General features: G+C 39.8%; 3 protein-coding genes across 8 annotated transcripts in view; 2 read left to right on the top strand and 1 right to left on the bottom strand.

Annotated features, from left to right (window-relative positions):
* Nucleotides 1-1,201, bottom strand: part of IARS2 (isoleucyl-tRNA synthetase 2, mitochondrial) — a 31,253-nt gene extending 30,052 nt beyond the window's left edge. The window contains exons 1-2 of the mRNA XM_067293044.1: nt 925-1,201; nt 413-535 (exon numbers count right to left, since the gene is read on the bottom strand). Of these exons, the coding sequence (XP_067149145.1) occupies nt 413-535; nt 925-1,149 (348 nt within the window). The 5' untranslated portion in view covers nt 1,150-1,201. The remainder of the gene's footprint in view (nt 1-412; nt 536-924) is intronic.
* Nucleotides 1,202-1,204: 3 nt separating this feature from the next.
* BPNT1 (3'(2'), 5'-bisphosphate nucleotidase 1) lies at nt 1,205-16,327 on the top strand. 3 transcript variants are annotated; one of them, XM_067293045.1, is made up of 9 exons: nt 1,205-1,277; nt 5,721-5,848; nt 10,270-10,374; nt 10,613-10,720; nt 11,290-11,338; nt 12,426-12,517; nt 13,224-13,421; nt 14,282-14,387; nt 15,701-16,327. In XM_067293045.1, the coding sequence occupies exons 1-9, from the start codon at nt 1,205-1,207 to the stop codon at nt 15,847-15,849; spliced, it is 1,008 nt and encodes a 335-aa protein (XP_067149146.1). In that variant the 3' UTR covers nt 15,850-16,327. The 3 variants fall into 3 exon arrangements, with proteins under 3 accessions (XP_067149146.1, XP_013805215.1, XP_013805216.1); XM_013949761.2 differs by lacking the exon at nt 1,205-1,277 and adding an exon at nt 1,430-1,664; XM_013949762.2 differs by lacking the exon at nt 1,205-1,277 and adding an exon at nt 1,431-1,537.
* Nucleotides 16,328-21,263: 4,936 nt separating this feature from the next.
* EPRS1 (glutamyl-prolyl-tRNA synthetase 1) overlaps nt 21,264-21,458 on the top strand; it is a 42,387-nt gene continuing 42,192 nt past the window's right edge. For 2 of the 4 annotated variants that reach the window (XM_067293049.1, XM_067293050.1), the window contains exon 1: nt 21,266-21,358. In XM_067293049.1, coding sequence (XP_067149150.1) covers nt 21,313-21,358 — 46 coding nt within the window. In that variant the 5' untranslated portion in view covers nt 21,266-21,312. Of the gene's footprint in view, nt 21,359-21,458 lie in introns of all 4 variants that reach the window. The other 2 variants (XM_067293048.1, XM_067293047.1) reach the window with 2 other exon arrangements.

Genomic DNA, 21,458 nt, shown 5'->3' on the forward strand with positions numbered 1-21,458 from the left:
ATCCACAGGAAAAAAAGAAAAAAACACCAAGTCACAGCTCAAGTGTATCTTACAGTAGCATTTTTATACATACATATATATAAGTATACACACAAATGTGTTATGATTTCTGTACACACAAATTGTACATTTATATTTCTTAGGGATGAATTACAGACTGGATTTTCTAAGTTTTTTCTCCCTTTCAAGTGGTGTCATATTCAGTCTCATAACTGAGCATTCAGCATATAGACATCACATTCTGCCATATCATTTGCTTTTATCCACAAAACGAAAAATCAAGAACCCTATTTCCCAAAATGCCAAACACTTAAAAGTGTCATCAATTTAAATGGGAACAAAGAATACACAGCACATTACAGAAAGTGCCTACCACTTTAAAACAGAGATACATAAATCAATAAATACTTACTTTATTTAATGCATGGCCAACATGAGGCTCTCCATTGGCATAAGGCGGTCCATCATGAAGACAAAATTCCTGCTTTGTTTTCCTTTGTCTTTGCCATGAATACAGTTCTGAAAAGCCACATTTCTGCAGAGACAACATGAAAAACCTAAATTACCACATACCTTTGCACAAATACAGGTTTCAACTAGATGATAAAATATTTAAGGAAAACACAAAAATTTGACTACTCTAACTCTGTAAGAGAAGATGTTAGCAGTTTAAAAGTGTTAAAAAGCTTGAGAGGAGAGCAACACTGAGCCTAATATTATTGTTCTGGCTCCCTGCTATCTAAAGGGTTATTACTCTTTCTCCAAACAACAACTGTAGCAAATTTAATAGTAATCCAGCAATACGAAAAAGCAAAAACAAAACAAAACAAAAACTCCTCAAAACTTCGTGTCTCTGACAGCTAACTCGAAGCGGCCTAGGCAGCCAGGCACGGAAGCCCCCGGCCCGGCTCGGCCCGGCCCCACCTGCTGCGTCTCCAGCTCGGTCTCGGGCTGCAGCCGCCCCGGCAGCTGCGCGGGGAAGCGGCTGCGGGGCAGCAGCACCGTGTCGCGGTACTGGGAGTCCTCGCGGCTTTCCGCCGCGGGCTGCCGGCTGTTGGCCTCCGAGGCCGCCAAGCGCGCCCAGCCCCCCGCCGCCCGGAGCCGCAGCTGGGCCCGGAGCCGCGGCGGCGCCCTCAAGGCCCACAACATCCTCGCCGTCTCCCGGAGACGCGGGCTGCGGAGGCACTTCCGCCTTCGCTACGGAATGCGGGAAGGCAGCGACGGGCCGCGGGAAGGGCCGCGCTACGCGACAACGCGTTTTCGTCGCTCCGCAGAGGGTGAGCGCAGGGGCAGGCGGCACGCGCGCGCCTCCGGGCTCGGAAAGGAGCTCCCCCCCGCGGGAGGGCGGCCGTTGCTGCCGTTGGGCCGGTGCGGGGCTCCCCGCCCACTGGGGCCGGGGCTGCGTCAGCGTCGAGGGTAGCGGGCAGCGCGCAGGGGAGGGGAGGAGAGGGCACGTTTCGGCCTCCCGGCACCTGACGGGAGCAGGAAGGAGTTGGGGCGTTTCTGCCTGTATAAAGGTGGTAGCCGCTGCCTGAAGGTGCGATTCAGAGCGTTTTCCCTCGTGCTTTTAAGGGATCGCGCACGGGATTAGTTATATGTGTCGTTCCGCGGAGATACGGGGGTTTTAGTATAAAGAGCCTGCCTGGAGAAGAACAACGGCGAAGGTAACTTAATGTTTTATTACCTGAGGGCAAAATAATTGTTTTGAGGAAGGCCGTTGTTGCTCTTTCAGATGGTGTTTTGGGAGTTTTCTGGTGAGGGGCTGAACGTTGGTTTTTGGTTATTTAATCGTTTGGAAAGGTGAACTTAAAACATTTTCTCCCATGTCATCTGTTCACTGTGACTATTGTAGACTCGTGAAAGTGGGGTTGTTCCTGTGAAAGGAAGAGGGTTTTTTTATAGCATAGGTAAAATTAAAAATATTTTAGTAAGAGGAAACTCTTTTAAGCTGCATATTGTAAGCATGAATAAAAAAACTTAAATGTCTACCAACTTTTGGCAATGTCCCTTTAAGTAAGCCAGTTTATTGCTCAGTACATGAAAAGTGTAAGGGATATTACTGAGAACAAGGAAAAAGTAAGACTGAAGGAGGTGAGTTAGCTGTTACAAAACTGAGATATCTTTTTCAGTAATCCACAACCACCTTTTTTAAATTACATAGTGCTTGGCAAAATGACTTTCAGGGAGCACTGTTCAGGGTTGAGTAACAGTGTCTGAACAGAACTGAACTGCAGGCAGTTTAGCACTGGGAAAGCTAATTGCAAGAGAATTGGGCACAGGCATTTTAATTTTTTAAAAACAATGAACATACTAACGTTAAGGACCTAAAGTCCCTGGACTGTGGCGGTAAGGACTGTGGTGTCCTTACCACAGGGACTTGCTGGATGCGGGTAAAGGTGGTGAAAGGGCAGTTCTTCCTACTAAAGCTGTCTGATTGCAAACTAGAAATAATTCTGACTTTAGTCTGAATTACTTACAAGAGAAGACAACTTTTATGTTCTTAGTGAAACAATGGCATTGTTCCATTTTAAATGGTGCCTTTTTTAATCCTTGTTTAAAACTCTAAATGCTAGACAACTGATACTGGATAAATACTGTTATTTCCTTAAGCTAAGCAATATGCAGAATGAGAAATTCATCTTTTAAAAAATGTGAGCCAAAGGTTATTGTAAAGAAATGAGGAGCTCCTGTCACTTGGGCATTGAGTAATTCGGAGGAAGAAGTTATTTTTAGCACTTGTGTTTAAAGGCATGATGTGTATGATGTCCATTTTCTCCTTTCATCATGTGAAATTATAGCTGAAAATGAATGTGTTTTCAGAAGAGACAGTGTGATGTCAACATCAACAGGTACTTCATACCTGTTTTGGTAAACTAATGGTGGCCATTCCATAATTTTTAAATAGATCTCAAGCTTAAAATATATAACAAGAATTGGAGAACTCATTTATTTGAAAAGTAGGTTGATTTGTCAAGCTGAGACCATTATATTCAACAGTATGGTTACTAGGCTAGGGGAAAAGAGGGATGGTCCTCGGAGGACAAGATATGTTTTGAAAATAATATGCCAATTTAAATTTGGGTAGCAATTGCTCTGCAATCTTTGTAAATTGTACAGAGTTCTAAGAGTCAAACTTGTTTGTCCAAAGCAAGCAATATATTCTTGAATGGATTGTGGAAGTATACATTAGACATTTTCCTCATCAGAAAGAATGTGCCATAAACTTGGGAACAAACTAATTAATTAGAGATCACCAAATTGACAGAGATGAGGTTCTTACAGGCAGCTAGCACATACTTACCTAAATAACCGGAAAGGTGTCTGACACACTGGAAGATGTGCCACACAACACATCCAGCCTTGTAAAAATGTAAGGCACCTTTTGCTATAATAAAATACTTTGCACTTACCTTGTTAGTTACTCTGTATCCCAGGGGCAGAGGGTGTGTATGTGTGTGTTGAAACTGCTATTTCAGTATATCTCTTTAAAACAGTCTAATGAAAAAGATTTATTAATGTTAAGCTTTGTATGGCAATTTCAGGCATGTTCACTACAAAAATAAAGTAGATTTGTTTCCCTTAAAAATATCTAAGAAGGTGGATAAAACATCCAGGGTCAAGCCTCAAGAATGTGAGAGAGTATTTCTGTATTGTCTTCTGAGGTTCTTGAAAGTTTATTTAACAAACATTTAAAAATTTATCAGTGGTAAGTTTTAACCTAATTTTAGAAAGCAGAAACAAATTCACATGAAGAATCAGAAGCTGAGCTGAGGATAAAACGTTAATTACCTTGTTGCAAGATCCATTCTTTAACCCCAAACTTCCCTCTAATATGCTGGGTTTTCCAGTGTCTCTCTTGAAAATGCTTACGTTCTAGATGTAATGCATGCAACAATAATATACTTAGCAATAAATTGTAGGAAACCAAGGAATCTCCTGAGGAAATCTCACCTCTCTCATGTAAATGATATCATCCATATTGGCACACAGAATTGCTTGGATGTTGCTGCATTTTTTTGGATTTGTCTGAACTACATTCAGTCTTCCTTCCTGCTAACTTGTTTCACGTAATTAAAATAATAAGTCTTCCCATGTGTTATGACACATATGTGCTCTCCTACTTTCAATTGTTTTAAGAGCTGCTTTTTTGCCACAGATAGTGTTTTCAAAATTTCCTCTGTAACCATTGTTGTCTGTCCAAGATAGACTGCAGATACTTTGGGCATGGACCTTGGCTGTTTTACATGATTTCAGAGCCCTTTGCTCCCTTCCATGAGCAGTAAATAATTATTATTGTTAGCACTTTGCAACTGTGCTTTTGAATGTACTTCCACAATCAATCTACTTTTTTAGCTTCAGTGATCTTCTGACTTAGAGATGCTTGTACAGTGTTTCCAAAATGTTAGAAAAGGTTGTTAAACCACCTAAGTTTGGGATTTTGATGCCTACAGTGTTGCTGTTTAAGTTACTTTAAACAAACATGAACTTGAGGTCGCATCATCTCAACATCATCTACAGTAGCTGGACTTGTCACCTCATTATATGATACTTTACTATATTGAGTAGATTTCTCAAGCAATAAAGGAATGGTATTATATAATGACTGATTGCCGCTTATGCAATACTTACTGCAATTGCTCAAATACTATGTGACTGTGAGGGAAGCCTACTATATATCATCTTTGATTCAGTGATTAATGACTTCCTTCTCTATATTTTTTTTTTAGCTATGTGTTCAAGCAATTAACTTTGAAGTATATCATATCTACAAGCACAGTCCAAAAAGCAGGTAGTCTCCATAGATTAAAAAATGACAGAAAAACAATAAAAAGCAATTAGTTCTGCACCTCAAAAAATACAGAGGGGTTGTGAATAGTCCTCTTTCCTGAGGTAGAGAAAAGGAGGGAGGAATGGAGGATTATTGGTGTTTTGCAAGAGGGGTAGTTATTCTTTAGTTTATTATGCCTTCATTTCCCAAATAACACTGAAGTGTTCTGGGGAACAGAGGTAGAACACAATACAATTGGAAGAAAGACAGGATATACAATGTTGAGAGGAGCAGGGGAATGTAATTAGGTTTCTATCAAGAAATAAGAGAAGTTTAAAGAGATATACAAAGGATGGTAGAATGGAGATGAACAGACTTTTACATACAAGTGTAGTGTTTGCAGTATCTGCAGATTATCAGCCTATTTTGTATCTACAGTCAGGCTATCCACAAAAGCCTATTTCATTCATTATAAAAAGAAAAAAAAAAAAGATGAAGCTGCTCTTCTCGTGCTTTCTGGTAGCCTTGTATTTGAATCTGAACAGAAACCAACTCTGTAGGGTCAATGCTGAAAAAAATGAATTTAGTACATGCATAATCCACTGTAGACTATTTACTTTTTTCTCCTTAACTTTATCATAAAGATGTTTTCTGCTGCTGTTGGTTTTCTTTAATGCCAGTTTTAATTTAGTGATGAAAAATAGCTTAACTGCGAGAGCATGAATATTTGGAAGTCTGAAATAGCTTCATATCTTGTGTTATATTAATTATATTTAAAAAAAAAAATCACAGCTCACTTTATTACTACTGACATGCAATAATTCACTGTCCCCTTTCTATTCAGCTTAAATAAATAACCTACATGTGTTTGGAATGTTATTTATGTAAAATATTTCCCTTCTTGCCCTTTCTAAAGTCAAGGGAAGCTTACAAGTTTGCTTTTTGTTTTCAGCATTCGGTATGGCGGCTTCTCCAACTCTACTCATGCGAGTGGTGGCCTCTGCATATTCTGTTGCAGAAAAAGCTGCAAGAATTGTTAGAAATGTAATGGCTACAGGAGATCTGGGGATAGTGGAAAAGGTATTTGTTTTACTTTGTTCCAGTTTCATTTCTCTTACTAATGCTGAGTTAGAGACAGGTCAAGGAGGTGTTTTTGAAGATCAGAGTGTTCTTGTGCAACTGGGGAAGGAAATACAATCAATTCAAGATGTTCAACTTACCTCTTTGATGCGAGGAATATTCCATATTAAAGGATTAAAAGAGCATGGGAGAAATAATGTATTTTGACCCATATTTCTAAAGGATGTTCAGACACTTAAAAGGAACACACCGTAATTTTGTCTTGGTTCCCAAAAGGAACGCACCATAATTTTGTCTTGATTCCCTTCACAAAACACAGGCTTTGGATAGTATGTCAGAATTCATAATAATGTATCTTTCCAGTGAATTTCCATATCTGTGTTTTAGTATCTATAATATAGCATTTAGTACTGTGTGCCTTAATCATTTTTGGATTAAGATGAATTTGTGTTTTGTTTCTTAAAACAAAAAAGAGAACCTTAGATTTTACTGCAAAACAGGCTTTACAACTTTAATTTGGAACTTCATATTTAATTCTAAATATAAAATAGAAATGAAATTGCAACCATCTCCATTAAATTCTTAATTTACTGTAAGTTAGTATGCTGCACTTACAAGCCAGGTTCTTGGTTTTGACTACAATACTGGAATTGGTGGAATAAACTTGGAAGGTTAATTCAAGCTTTATAAGTATGTCACAATATTATGGACTGCCTTAAGTATCTATATTATTTTCAGTATTTATTTTGAAGTAATTGCTGATATTTACATTTTTCAAATAGTTAGTACTTTAGTGAGGTGGATTGAGAACTGGCTGAATGGCAGAGCTCAGAGAGTTGTGATCAGTGGCACGAAGTCTAGTTGGAGGCCTGTAGCTAGTGGTGTCCCCCAGGGGTCAGTACTGGGTCCAGTCTTCAACTTCTTCATCAATGACCTGGATGAAGGGACAGAGTGCACCCTCAGCAAGTTTGCTGATGATACAAAACTGGGAGGAGTGGCCGATACACCAGAGGGCTGTGCTGCCATTCAGAGAGACCTGGACAGGCTGGAGAGGTGGGCAGAGAGGAACCTCATGAAGTTCAACAAAGGGAAGTGCAGGGTCCTGCACCTGGGGAGGAATAACCCCATGCACCAGTACAGGTTGGGGGTTGACCTGCTGGAAAGCAGCTCTGTGGAGAAGGACCTGGGAGTGCTGGTGGACACCAAGTTAAGCATGAGGCAGTAATGTGCCCCTGTGGCCAAGAAGGCCAATGGTATCCTGGGGTGCATCAGGAAGAGTGTTGCCAGCAGGTGGAGGGAGGTGATTCTCCCCCTCTACTCAGCCCTGGTGAGGCCCCATCTGGAGTACTGCGTCCAGTTCTGGGCTCCCCAGTACAGGAGAGACATGAAGCTACTGGAGCGAGTCCAGTGAAGGGTGACTAAGAGGAGAGATGCTCCAGTCCCTTAATCATATGAGGGGAGGCTGAGAGAGCTGGGCCTGTTCAGCCTGGAGAAGAGAAGGCTGAGGGGGGATCTGACCAATGCGTAAAAATATCTGAAGGGAGGGTGTCAAGAGGATGGGGCCAGACTCTTCTCAGTGGTGCCCAGTGACAGGATGAGAGGCAACAGGCGCAAACTGAAACACAGGAAAATCCATGTGAACATGAGGAAACTTCTTTACTTTCAGCCATTTGTGCAAAGAAGCCTGATCCTCTATGACTTTTAGTGTCAGTTCAGCCAGTAGATGCAAAATGAAAGTTTTCTTTTTACCCACTTCTTCAATTATATTCACCACTGAGAAAACATGTGCAAATTTTTCTTCTTTTTTTTCCTAAGCAAATAAAATTAGGTGTGTGGGGAACAGAGAATTTAAAAAACCTGGAGGGTAATGATCCATGTTTTCAAAAGCATAGCAGGTCAGAAGTAAGTAAATAGACCAGGCTCTCATGCTTAACCTGCCTTTAGGTTCTTGGAAAATCTTGTAAGGTAGCTATATTAGTATGCCTTAAATTATTTTTGTCTAGAGGCACAAAGGAAGCACTGTCTGTAGTTAGCTTGATCAAACAGTTAATTTTAAATGCATAAAGAAGTTTTATTAAACTTATTTTTAAGAGTCCAGCAAGATGAAGGTAAACTTAACTAAAAAGTAAATACTGGGTTTTATCAACTTAATTCAGTTTCATTTAAAAAAAATGCAGCTGTGTTAATATTATTCCCCAGTAAATCAGAGATGTGTTGCTCGATCATTTTCTAATTTAATAAAACCAGCAAATGAGCACATATTAAGCTGTATAATTGATCAAGTAAAATAAACAAGAGTAACAGGTGACATTGGTTATAAATAAGACCACTGGTTGTATGAACCTTTCTTTATGAAGACAACAAACACACAAAATCAGATTGAAAACAATGACTTACAGAAAAGGTTTCTGTTTAGAGGAGTTACTGATTGCAGAGAATTCCTCCAAGTTTCTTGTAAAAGGTGTCTGGTGAAGAGAGCGAGTGAGAGAACTTGTATGTACCTCTGCTCTACAATCTGGAGAGGAGAGAGATGTGCAAGAACAGAAGTGTTGCCTGTCATCTTTTGCCTTCTTCCCGCACTCAGAAAACACCCCTGAGACCAATTCCAACAGCTGTCACTGTGAAAGTTTTAGAAAAGATAGGAAGACCCAGAATTCCATCTTTTCCCGTACATTTGCCTCAGTCATTTGTCTAGATCAAAAATCATTTATCTAGATGAGCAAAAGTGGTTCAGCTGGATTTTTAGCTAGCCCCTCTCCCTGACTGAGTTTTCTTTCTCCCAATCAACCCTAAGCTCTCTGTTTCCATTGCTTCTCCTTGTATCATTTTACTTTTTTTTTTTTTTAATTATTGATAGGTAGACTCCTTGTCCAGCTATTCTTCCATCACTGATGACTGTTTTGAAGAACATAACACACTTTTTTTATTAGCTTGTTTTTTTTTGGAAACAAGGACACCATCTGCAATAAATTGATCTTCCTAGGTCTGAACACAGTGCTGAGTTTAACCAAATTTATTGGGGGATGAGAGGGGAATTTCAAAGAAACAAAGTATCTTTAAGTTTCATAAAAACAGGCAATCAGATAATGGAGGGACTAGGTTTTGAGTATGCAAAAATTAACCCGTAGTCTTCCATCCCTATGTCTAATTTCTGTAGCTGAATACAACGGTTTTCACATTGTCACCAAATAAGATACAAGCAGATAAATAAAAATTTTATTTAACTCAGCTAAGACACAAATCATTGGATGAACCAGCTTTATTAACTCCTGTGCTCACAGAAATATTTTCTTCTTGAGATGCTGTCCCTGTATCATGCTAAAGGGCTCCTCCATTCATTAATTCATGAAGGTAAAGACTAGAAAGTATTATTGAATTACTTATTTCCTGTAGCAGGTTATTAATGTTTAACAAGAAACAATGTTTAAGAAGAAATGACTGAAAGCCTTTCTAAAGATGTACTGTAACCCCCCTAGCAACATGTGTGGCTGCAGTACATCTTTAGAAAGGCTTTCAGTCATTGTTTCATGCCATCTTGAGATGGCAAATCCATGGTTTCCTCTAGAGTTTTTTGCTGGAAAAATGTATAGGAGTTACTGTCCAGTGTAATTTCTCTGGTTAGTTTTTGACATTTCTAATGTCTTCTCTGCTAGAGTTACTACTGTTACTACTCAACAGTTTATACATCATAATTGTTTCCATTCCTTTTAACAAGCTAGATTAATTAGACTTTTAAATCCCTCACTGTATCTCTTGGCCTCAAATATCTTTGGGGGCTTTTATATTGCAATTTTTACATCTTTAACCTGGGAACATGAGCACTGATGTTCCCATACCAGTTTCAAAATCTGTATATTAAGATAATATTGCCCATCTTCATCACTACTACCCTTTTCATAGAGTCAAGGATCATCTCTCTCATCTAACCCTAACACTAGTTGTATAAAAAACACCTTCTCTATATTTTTTCTTTCCTAATTTGCCTTGTCTCTCCAGTGACCATTAAAACATTTTTTTTATTTTTCCTTGTTAATATCCTAATTTCTGTTTTTTCCCTCTTCTTGTATTGTATCTGACCTTATACTTGCATTAATTTGTTCTGTATATAGTGTAGCATTTACACAAATACACTGATGTAATTGTACCAAATGTGTATCAGAAGACACAGCATGTACAGCATTGAGGTAAGTATTGTTACAGTATCATACCAGTGTATCTTAGCTCTGAGGTATACAGGAGAGAATATCCGCTTCATTGACTTTTTCAGTCTTTAGCCTGCCTCTCTTGAGACTGTTTTTTAGGCTGAAAATTTGTCAAATTGGACTTCTTTCTGATTACAAGGTAGGTATTCAAAGTGTCATATAGGCCATTGTACTGTTTTGTTTGTTTTAATAAACAAATTCCTATCCATCCTTTGACAGAGTGGAGCCAATGACTTACAGACCAAAGCTGATCGACTGGTACAAATGAGCATTTGTGCTTCCCTGGCACGGAAGTTCCCGAAAGCGACAATCATAGGAGAAGAGGTAAGGACCTAATTTATTTCATACTAACAATGTAACTTGCAGCGCAATTTGCATTGGCAGGTTTTAGAAAAACATCTGTTTTGTTTTTTTTTTTAAAAAAAAAGATATATTTGCATCCCAGTCATCTTTCCGTTGCATTAGCTTTGTCAAGTGAGCTGCAAGCAAATCCACAGTTCTCGGGCAAATTGAGGTGGAGCCCAGGACCTTTTTCTAATGATTTTGAGTATCTTTTTGTTAGGAGCTGCCCCCTCATGATGTAGCTGAGGAATTGATTGAAGATGGCCACTGTGAAGAAATACTGAAGAAAACTTGTCCTCCTCAGTACACAGGAATTAAAGAGGAAGAGGTGATGTTACACGTCTTCATATTTTACCCTCATCTATCAATATTACTTACTGATTTTAACTAAGAAAGTATTAAGGAAAAAATGAAGTTATTTCAGTGTTGTCAGTTTCTCTTTTTGCCTTGAAAACTAAAATGTAGTCATGAAAATCACAGCTCAAAAGCTAGAAATGCTGCGTATCCTTGTGTGCAGTTATGGGAAATGGAACTCTGGTTCTTACACTTTGTGATTCAAAATTATTTGGAAGGAACCAACTTTGGACTTGAGAAAGTAATGCCATTTCCATGTTTAATTTAAGCCTTTATCTCTGTTGAGATATTTGCTGACAAGTTCCACTCAGTTTGTGCATTTTTCTTTAGTGTAAAATATTAATGTAGACTTCAGTCTTTTATATCATAATACTAAAAAATTAGAATTTCTTTTTTTAATCATCACTATTGTAAAGTTCCCCTTCCTACAAGTGTTAGAAAAAATGTAGTTTGCATGTTAATTTATATGACTTGTATTTGTTCATGTTGTTCCTTTTTTTTTTTTTTTTTTTTTTTTTTTTTTTTTTTTTTTTTTTTTTTTAGCTTGTAATATGGATTGATCCTCTGGATGGGACCAAAGAGTACACTGAAGGTTGGCTTCTCTTTTAATTCTGCTGATTAATAAAGTAGCATGTACATGTAGATGGTTTTGTAGATGATAGAAGTTACATGCAATATTTTCTATAAGGCTGATGTTGCTTGTATACTTTAAGTTCTATGGAATTTTTTTAATCATTTCATTTGGTTACCACCAGTACTGAATATTTCTGATGGGCTGCTGAGTGCCCACCAGTTTTATTGTTTCGGAGAACTGAGGGCACTCAACATTTCCTACAGGAGAAACCTTTGATGCCTTTGATTGCTAGCAGGATGTCTTAAAAAGTTTTTAGTAAAATAAATTTACTATTTTGCATATACTCTTTATTGGGGAATTAAGTCTTCTGTTTGCATGGAAATATGCAAATATTTACATCCCTGTCTCAAACTACCTAAATGCCACAGCTGTATTTGTAGCCCTTTTAAAATAGAACAAAAACTTCCCCCAAAATCATAATTCTTTGGTCATGGAATGGAAGGAAACTGTTTTCAGCAAGGCCTAATTTGTGTCCATAGGATAGACCCTAATATACAAAAAAAAAAAAAAGTCAACATGCCATAAACTTGCTTCAGCCTTCTGTTGCATCTTTTAGTTGATTAACATAATATCTTTGCATCAGGGTTTGGTGTTTTTTTTTTTCTTTCCTTCAGAGAAAGAGAGGTTGTACAACTGCCATTGAATTACTTGTTTTTGAGTACTACTAAAGAATTCGGGCCACAAATTTAGAATAATGTCATCCATACACTATCATGTAGTTGCATCTTTGAATTTCATTCTCATTATGTGTTAATTACAATGTAGTTTGAATTCTCCTAATATGAACTATCCATGGCATTTTTTTGTGCAGAGCTCAAGGCTAAATGACTTTTTTTTTTTTAAAGGCATATCAAGCAACATGTAACACCTGTTAAATCTGAAAATCCTGATTAGTATTTGCATTTTAACACCTTCTATGTTGCATATACACCTTCCATATTGGTTTGTGGACTTTTATTGAAGGCTTAAATATTCAGGAATTTTTCTGAATATCTTTAGTTTCTCTTTTCAAGCATAACTACATTTTTTTTTTGTTTCTGTACAGGTCTCCTTGACCATGTAACAGTTCTTATTGGAATTGCTTATGGAGGCAAAGCAATAGCAGGAGTTATTAACCAGCCATACTACAACTATGAGGTATTAAATGCATTGATCTGCTTGAGAGCATTAGGTGATTTGAAACTGTCACTTCTAAGACATTTCTAGTTAGCACGCTTCCAGCTGAAAAGCAGCGTGTTTTGGAGCTGATGTTGTAATGTAAGGGTAGTTGTTATATATACAGTTTTGAATATTGGTTTCCAGGAACTGAATGTCGAGGACCTACTAACAGTCACAGTGAGTCTCAAGGCTTGTGTAATACTACAGTATGTGTAAAGTAGTGCCATGTTGTGAAACGCTTGCCGATCACTGCTTTTGCACTCTAGGATAGAGTGATGTAAAGCACATCATCAGCCGATGCTATATGTTCCAGGTGGTGTCTATAATAAAACATACAGAAATGGCAATGAAGATACTTTCACTTACAACTTGTGCCTGAAGTAGAGAAATATACTAACATTAATTTGTCACAACCATTGGAGGCAGGAAGTAATGCTTCACTACAGTTTCACAGATGAAAAACAGTAAATGATGGTTTTACAAGTCATTATCTTAGAGGGAAAGAGCCGAGGCATCCTGTTTTCTCACTCTGGGCTTTAGAATGCTTCTTTTTAAGTGACATTGTTTAAATGTATATCTCAATATTAATATTATACTCCCTAAGATGCAAAGATGTCTCTAGCTATTCCTTTACGTTCATGCTTTGAACTAAACACTGACCACTGCCTATGTTCCTTCTCCATAGGCAGGAGCTGATGCTGTACTGGGTAGGACAATCTGGGGAGTGCTGGGCATAGGTGCCTTTGGATTTGAGCTCACAGAAGCGCCTGCTGGGAAACACATCATTGTTACCACCCGTTCTCACAGCAGTACCCTGGTAGATGACTGCATTAGTGCCTTGAACCCAGACAGTGTCATCAGAGTAGGAGGAGCAGGAAACAAGGTATGAAAACTCCAAATCTTCTTTTGGTTGGAGGCAGTACCTTTGGAAAAGAGTGAAGAATTTTGAGAGAAATCCTCTGTTTACTTGCATGAATGTGCAGGGGACTTCTTCCTCCTTCTCTGGCACAACTTCTCTTCCTAGCACTCGGTCTGCTATAAGGTAGAGTCAGAATTTCGTACATGTATATATCTAAGAATGGCCATCCTGGTCATAGCTATGGTCTGTCTTCTCTAGTACACTGTCTCTGGGTGGGGAAGAAAGAAAACATTATTAAAAGCCCAGAATGACTAAATGGGAGTTAAATTTAATCACCATTATTAGACTTTTCCTGCTGTTCAGGTTAATAGGTCTTTTGTTCCAACTATCTAGCAGCAGATATCAAAGGATAAAAATAGAACCAGCCCACAATGGTATTTCTTCTGCAAACCTTCTCAGTACCTAGGGAATACTCATTTCCTACAGAATGTGGAGCTTAGTTTTTATCATGCTTCCCCACCTAGGAAAAACAGAGCCTCCAAACCCTTTCTTCCAACATGTGTAAGGGCCATAATCATTCCAGTACAACATGGAGATAGTTTCCACTTTACTTTCTCAGTACTTGCACAAGATGAGAAATCTTATATTTGAAACTAAGAGTAGATTCTTATCCTACAGACTGTATTTATAACAATCTAAAATAGATCATAGTTTTCTAAATCTTAGTAAGACTTTGCAATAATCCGAAGGGGGGGTGGTTGATGCTCCTTTTCTAACCATACGCGTATAGAGTAAGCTGATCTAATCCCTGTTCCTGCTACTTTTTCCCCCACTTCTGAATGCCTACATCCTTTGCAATGATTACTACTCTCTATTCATAATAGATCATCCAGCTTATAGAAGGCAAGGCATCTGCTTATGTATTTGCCAGTCCTGGGTGCAAGAAATGGGATACATGTGCACCTGAAGCTATTTTACATGCTGTGGGAGGTAAATAATATTCACTTTTTTTTTTTCCTGAGATAAGTGAAACTGCAGCAATTTTAAGTTCTTAATACTTTTCATAGAAAATAAAAATTTCATAATATGTCTTTAGAAGGAAATTAGACTTTTTTTTTTTTTTTTTTTTTAATAATCATGGTATACTAGGGGCCTCGAGCCCTTTGAAATCAATAACTCCAAAGGGGCAGCACATTAGGCTCTGGAAAGCACTATATAGTCTATTTTGCCCTGGAGTAGTATCGTCAGTAACTGTCAAATAATAAAAAAGGCCAAATTCCAAAATTTTGAGCATATTGATATTTTCAAACTAATGGCTTCTTTTTCTGCTGGCTGCTATTTTACAGTAAAATCATATTGTCCTACTAATTGGATGTAGTAGCTCATTATTAATAAACATATTACTGTGTAATATGTGGACACTGTACTCTTCAAAGCAAAAATAGGCCAAACCATACAGTCACTGCTCAGATGTATAAACTCCAAAATGGAGTCATTTGTATAATTGAGTAAAATGAGTGGTTTCCAGCCAGCATAAGCCACTTAATCTTTCTGGGGATTGAGGGGTTAGAAAAGTTATGAAAAGCCTGATTAACAAGAATTAGATAATTATCGTACTTTTTCTGCTGTTCAGGTTGACAGACCTTTTACAACAGCTAAGATGAAGTTGTATTAATATCTCCTGAATTCTGTCAAGCAAACATAATGGGCTTGGTATGATTTATCTGTCTCCTCTGCAGTCTACAGTATAATGTTGATAACTGGGATAGCTTTAAACAGGTTAGCTCAGGCACAAGAAACAACCAATCTGGGGCAGCACAGTGCTTTATTTAGCCTCTTTGTTATGTAGGTATCTCTTGGTTAAATTAGCCTGCATAAAAACTTGTGTTGCTCCCTTTTTAGGTGATTTCTAGAAACTCATTTAAAATCAGCTGTGGTATTTTTGCATCATGGTGGCTTTTACTTGAACTGGAGACTGTGCTTTCCTTTCCTCCTTGTCAATTGCCAATGTGTAAAATTCACAGGAAGCATTTTAATTAATCCATAAGAGATGCAGGTTGTTTTCTTCTGAAATGTGAGGAATTTAAGTATTGTTTAAAGAAAAGAAAACCATAAGTTGTTTGATTTCAGCCAAGAAAAGGCTGTTGCCCTTAAAAAGGGAGCAAAGATTGTATTTTACACCTGAAGACAGCTGCCTATACCCCACGCAAAGCCCATCTGTGTTTTTAGTTATATCACTTGTAGTAGTAGCTTATCTGTCTCCAAATTCTGTTTGCTGGAATAAAACTTTTTCTGTTTTTCAGGCAAGATAACTGATATCCATGGAAATTCATTTCATTACAACAAGGAAGTGAAACACATGAATTCAGCTGGGGTTCTTGCCACTTTGAGGAACTATGATTATTATGCAAGTCGTATTCCTAACACTGTTAAACAATCTCTTGTGCCTTAAAGCAGGAAAGGGTCTTCACTTGTCCTGGAAAGCTGATAAGCAAGCTCGGAGGAAAAAGAAGAAAGAAGATACTGAGCTTGAAACTTTATTTTATAGAATCTGAGCCTAATTCTTACATTAGACTGTTTAATAATTTCAAAATTACATACAGGCTATCTAGGTATATTGTTGGACCAATTTGTTTAGTTGTGTTTAGCAGGTACATCGTAATGGTGACATTTTTCTTCAGTAGCTGTTCTCCATATTTTTTGGAAGCAGGATATCATTCTTCATGTGATACGATTGTGGTGAATCCACTGCTAATCATAATGCTACCATCCAAAAATCATATTCAGGGCACAAAATCATGTTAAGTCATTTACCTGATTATGCTTAATGGTTGTTGTTGTATGTAGTCAGCAAGGGTTGTGTTAAATGCAAATGGACTGAGAATTTGTCTTAATGGTTTAGTGCTTTATAATAAACTTGATAATTTTAATTCTTAAAAGTGAAATGTATTCTTTTATAAGCAGGGGTATGTTTGAGGAGGGAATGGAGTTGGTTTGTTTTGGGTTTTTATTTGGCTTCCCTTAACACTGTAGGACAAGAATGGCTTTTACATACAATACTGAGGCAATTTCTTTCCTGCAGGACTTCTGTCATACATATGTAGCAGTATTTAGATTAATCCTTTGCAAGGATTCTGTGGTCCTTTTTTAGAGCTAGAAAAACTAAGGTTGGTCTTAGCTAGTTCTAGAGAGGTTTATACGTTTCAAAACAGTTCAACTTCATTCTTAAAAGCTATTTTTTGTACCATAAAGAATTTATTTAACCAGTCAAATCAGCCTTTTCATCAGATTCTCATGATGGTATATTTTATTTTACTTACTGAATCTTTTAAACTTCTTGTCTGCATTTAGTGCATGCTTTCCTTTTTAGGAAGGTTGTATCTTTGAGCCAGGCTCAAGGTACTTTTACAACAAGTTCAAGTTGTGTACAAGAATAGAGACATTGTGTTTTCAGTCTAATGGTAGAAATCACACTAGCATAAAGAAACTTCAGTACATGAAGCCCTGTGTGTAGATAACACAGCTTGAAGTAAACCAGTTATTGAGGTAATTTCTTTGAAACAATCTGTACTGAAAGGATGTCCATTTTTTTTTTTCCGTTTCTGATTGGGTATCTGACAGTAAGGCTGTTGGATTTTCTTAATGTTTTCTTAAGTACTTTACTTACGTTAATTGTACTTAACAGAGAGCTATGTAATGCCTATTGCTTCTAGACAGAAATGGAGGTGCAAAAAAAGGCTGTTTATCAAATTCTGGAGTCCCATCTCCATACAGTTGTCCCTAACTACAAGCCTTAAACAGATCCAAACAATTAAAAACACTGGCCTCAGCAAATCAAAGGGCAATCTTTTATTAGACTGTCATCCAACTACCTCTCAAGTAAAGACAAAAGACCAAACTTAACCAGAACAAAAGAAGGCACTTCCTTTTGGAGATTACAACCTAGCTAATCGCCAGCTGGCCATATGCAATTGCCAGATTACCAACTGAATCTTTCCTATGTTATTTTGAAGACAGAGAAGAGAAATCAATTAATGCTTATTTCCTGCAGGGATGAAAAAGGAGTATTAATCATGTTTCCCAGTGCTTCTCAAAGAGCACCTGAAACTAGTTGCTGATTTTTCTCACTGTGAATGTGGAAATTGTGTGGCATTTCTTATGCCCTAACCTCTGCTGGGTTTTATGTGGTCATGTAAATCTGGCAGACTCCTGAGGCACCTTGGTGTTGATCAGGCAGAAGGACCCCTCTGTTCAAGCCAACCTGAGGACATCTGATTTTGGCTGTTCCAGGGGGGATTCCTTTATTTGGGGAGCTTGTTATACCTCAATTTGAGAGACCATAAGAAGGCTTAGTAGGGAGTGGCCCAGGAAACCTAAGCTTGGGAGTTTGCTGCTCCAAGGAACAAATTAGGTGGTATATATGAAGAATAAATGGAGAAGAGGAATTAAAAGATCATGATTGGTTTTCTAAAATGAGTGACCTACTAAGCCACCCTTGCTTGTACCAAGAAGGTACCTTTCTGTTCAAAAAAGTTTAGCACCCTACACTATCTCAGGTTGGAGGGGTAGACAGCGCTTCAGGTCGTGGGACCAGGGAAGCTTCAAAATGATCTTTGGATCTGTGCTCAGTTTTGGGATGGCTGCAATATCTCAGTGTGTGGTGACCTGCATTGTCTGAGGGTTTGAAGGGCCCAGGATAGCTCAGTCCAGCTGGGCCTCTGACATCTCCGCTAGGGGTTCCTGTGATGCTCCCAATGTGAGGGTCGGGAAAATCTTAACACAGCAGGGTGCAGGACACCTCAGTTAGGGAGAACCCAAGGAACTTGCAGCTGAGAGGAGGCCCTAGCACCTGATGACATGAAGTGCCTCTGCTTAGCAGAATTTCTGCCACCTCAATCCTGGAGAGCTTGGGGCATGTGCATTGGAGATCCTGGACCATTTTCCCATGCACAGGGACAACAGATACTGGAAAATTTTCAAATCCGAATTTTAAGAAAGCAACAAATTCCATGTGCCTTTCCAAGAGCTGGGGAACCTGATGACACTCCTTTTCTCTCCTTTGGAACAGAGGTGTTTTAGGGGGAAGGGAGAGAGCAGGGAATGTAAGACCACACAAAATGAACAACTTAAAAAATGGGAGGCCTGTTTCAGTCAGCCTTTCTACAGAGTAGGGAAACGGGGGGTGCAACCAGTCAGTCCACTGGAGGAATGGAGGAGCTGAAATTTGCAACCTTAGCCAGCGTGGATGATGTCAAGTCTCCTCAAGATGAATTTGAGGACTCTGGAGTATCTTGACTCAATGGGGACCTATGCACCTTAATTGAGGTGCCCTAGTTTTCTCCAAATTTACTGACCCAAGTCCCTCATCCTCCAACTAGAGAGTCCTGCCCCCCCACCCCTCTCCCCTCATAACATGACACATACTGAGAAATTCCACTAGAGGCTGCAAATTTAAACAGACTATCCATAATTTTGCTTTTCCTCCTCTCTATTCGGATAGAAAAGTGGCATCTGCCAGATTTCCAGGTTAGGGAGGGGGCCTGAACTTGGCTGCTTACCTTCTTAAAGTCTGGATGCTTAAGTTCTCCCAGCATGACTTTTTTTTTTTCCCCTGCCTTAATCTCTGCTGACAAAACTCGAATGACAAAGCAGCCTGCAAGTTGCACTGAATCCAAGTTCTCACTTCCTCCCTGCCCACCAAATTAAGCCCTCCAAGTCTCCATAGATTTGGCACTCTTGGCCCACTCAAAACTGTCTTAAGCTAATACTGAACTTCAAAATACAAAAAATGGTTTTCCATACAGATGAAAATTTCAGAATTCAATTTTCAACCAAATGTGTTCAAGCCATACTAATTTCTTTCTACTTGCAAGACAACATTTTAAACAACTCTAATTTACTTCTCTAAACTAAGCTTAGAGTTGTTGGATCTGATCCTTTCCTCGCATTAGGGTAACACCAACGTGACTTCACTGGAGCGCTTCCAGGCTTGTCCTAAGTGAATTTAAGCTGTTCTTAAAGCTAGCATATACACTGGCTATATTTCCAGCAAGCAGGAACATCCTGACAGTAGAGGATACAAACAAGACAAATCCTGATTAAGTGTTGCCAGTTTCTCCATCTGCAGACACAGAGCAGGATCTGGGAAAGCGCTTTCCATATTGAGGACAACTTACCCTCATAACGTTTACAGATAAATTAGAAAAAATATCACTTACTTCATTCTATCATCATCCAGCCTATGCCAGTCCATAATGCTATCATTAGACTGGATTAAAGCTGTTTATATATAGGAACAACATGTGTTTTTAATCCTTTCATCTATAGCCTACCTTTCTTCTCTTTCCTCAAGTATATGACCAGCAAGAACTTGCAAGACAGATTCAACCTGCTTTAATTACATCCTTCTTCAAATTTTGGTTTGTTGTAAATTTAATTATTCTCAATATTGATTGCATAACTGAAGTCTGAAAAACCTAACATGTACAGTTTAATCTAATTTTCACTGACTCAGTTATACATAATTCCCCCCCATCCTCTCCAGAATTCTTGGCTATGTATGCTCCAGTACTGAGATCAAAATCTATATGTGAATTTGCAAGGTGCTTTAATAGCACTGTTGTAGAGGTAGAATGACTTAAAGACAACACAAAAACTGCCTTAATAAGTCTTTTCATATAATAAACACTAAAACACAAAGTCAAATAGAAAACCTGCTGTTAATAATGCTCATCTATGTCTCTATATCCTTAGTTTCATCTAGAACCTGCAGTATGTTGTGAATTTCTTCAGCATATGCCACTTTCTAATTGTGCTGTAATTTAATTCACCTCTGCTCACTTACAGTTGTCACACTGGAATCAGAATGCACACGGCATACACTAGTGTCTGTCCTATGCGCAAACAACTTAAGCTATGGGATTTCTTTCCACACTTATGGAAACTAAGAATTGCTAATATAGAAAAACATAAAGGAAGCTCGAAATGCAATTTGGTAGCAGGAAACGGAAAGAAGGCAGCACGCTGGGAGCAGTCACGCTCCAGCTCGACCTCTACTCCTGCTGCACAGGGCCACGCCAGGCCGCCAGTCAAGCACTGGAGAGTTTCTCTGCGGGCAAATTAGGTGCTATAGTATCAGCTATAAAACAGAAGAGGGAGGGCGGGGAAAAAGAGCACGATGACACTGCATTGTCCTTGCAACAATGTGAGCTTGCGTCCGTCTCCTGTGGAAACTGCTAACACAGTACTTTGGTAATTCATTCCCAGAACAGTGTGACCCCCTGCAAAACCTGTATGTTTGTGAGGAATATAACAAAAAAAATCGTAAGAAAACAGATATAAGAAGCCAGATAGGTTAAACTACTGAATACACAAGTGCCAGCCTACGTTGCTCTCTCTGAGCCACGTTATCACGTAAAGAAGGGCGGCTGCAGGTGCCTCCGCTGCTGCTGCCGGAGGCGGCTGCGGGCGCGGGCGGCTCCGCGCGGGCCCCGCTGCAAAGCCCGAGCCCTGCCGGGCACCCGCGGCGGGCGATCGAGCCCGACACCCGAAACGCGGCCGCCACAAGCCTCCGCCGCGCACGTGCAAAACGTGCTTTTCCAGGGGACTCCGCATTCACCGTCCCGGCGGCCTGCGAGAACAAGCCAGCGCCGCCTACCCCGCACCCCGGCGAGCTCGGCCCCGTAGCGGATAGGAACCCCCGCCCGCGGCCTCGCCCCCGGGGGGAACCCTGGGGCAGGGCGCCACCGCTTCGCTCTACCCGCCCCCTCACCGGAAGTGACGGAGCGGAGCGCGGCCTTTCCCCTTCCCCCTCCCCGTGGCACAGGGAAGGGGCGGGGCCCCGTGAGCTGGCGGCGCGGCGCGCCCCGCCCCCTCCTCTCCCTCGCTCCGGCCCGGCGGCGGCGGCGGTGGCGGGATGGCGGCGCTGAGCCTCACCGTGAACGCGGGGAACCCCCCGCTCGGTAGGTGCGGGCGGGTCCCCGGTCCCGGGGGGCCTCGCCGTCGCCCCGCCGGCGGCGCGCGTGGCCGCCGTGTTGCATCATGCGGCGCCGCGCGCCGGCT

The sequence above is a fragment of the Apteryx mantelli genome, chromosome 3 (genome assembly GCF_036417845.1).
Source record: "Apteryx mantelli isolate bAptMan1 chromosome 3, bAptMan1.hap1, whole genome shotgun sequence".
Taxonomy (NCBI): Eukaryota; Metazoa; Chordata; class Aves; order Apterygiformes; family Apterygidae; genus Apteryx; species Apteryx mantelli.

Coding starts and splice junctions, on each gene's coding strand:
- BPNT1 (XM_067293045.1), top strand. CDS start 1,205: ATGCGGGAAGGCAGCGACGGGCCGCGGGAAGGGCCGCGCTACGCGACA. Junction 5,849..10,269: donor ATCTGGGGATAGTGGAAAAG/GTATTTGTTTTA, acceptor ATCCTTTGACAG/AGTGGAGCCAATGACTTACA. Junction 12,518..13,223: donor AGCCATACTACAACTATGAG/GTATTAAATGCA, acceptor CCTTCTCCATAG/GCAGGAGCTGATGCTGTACT.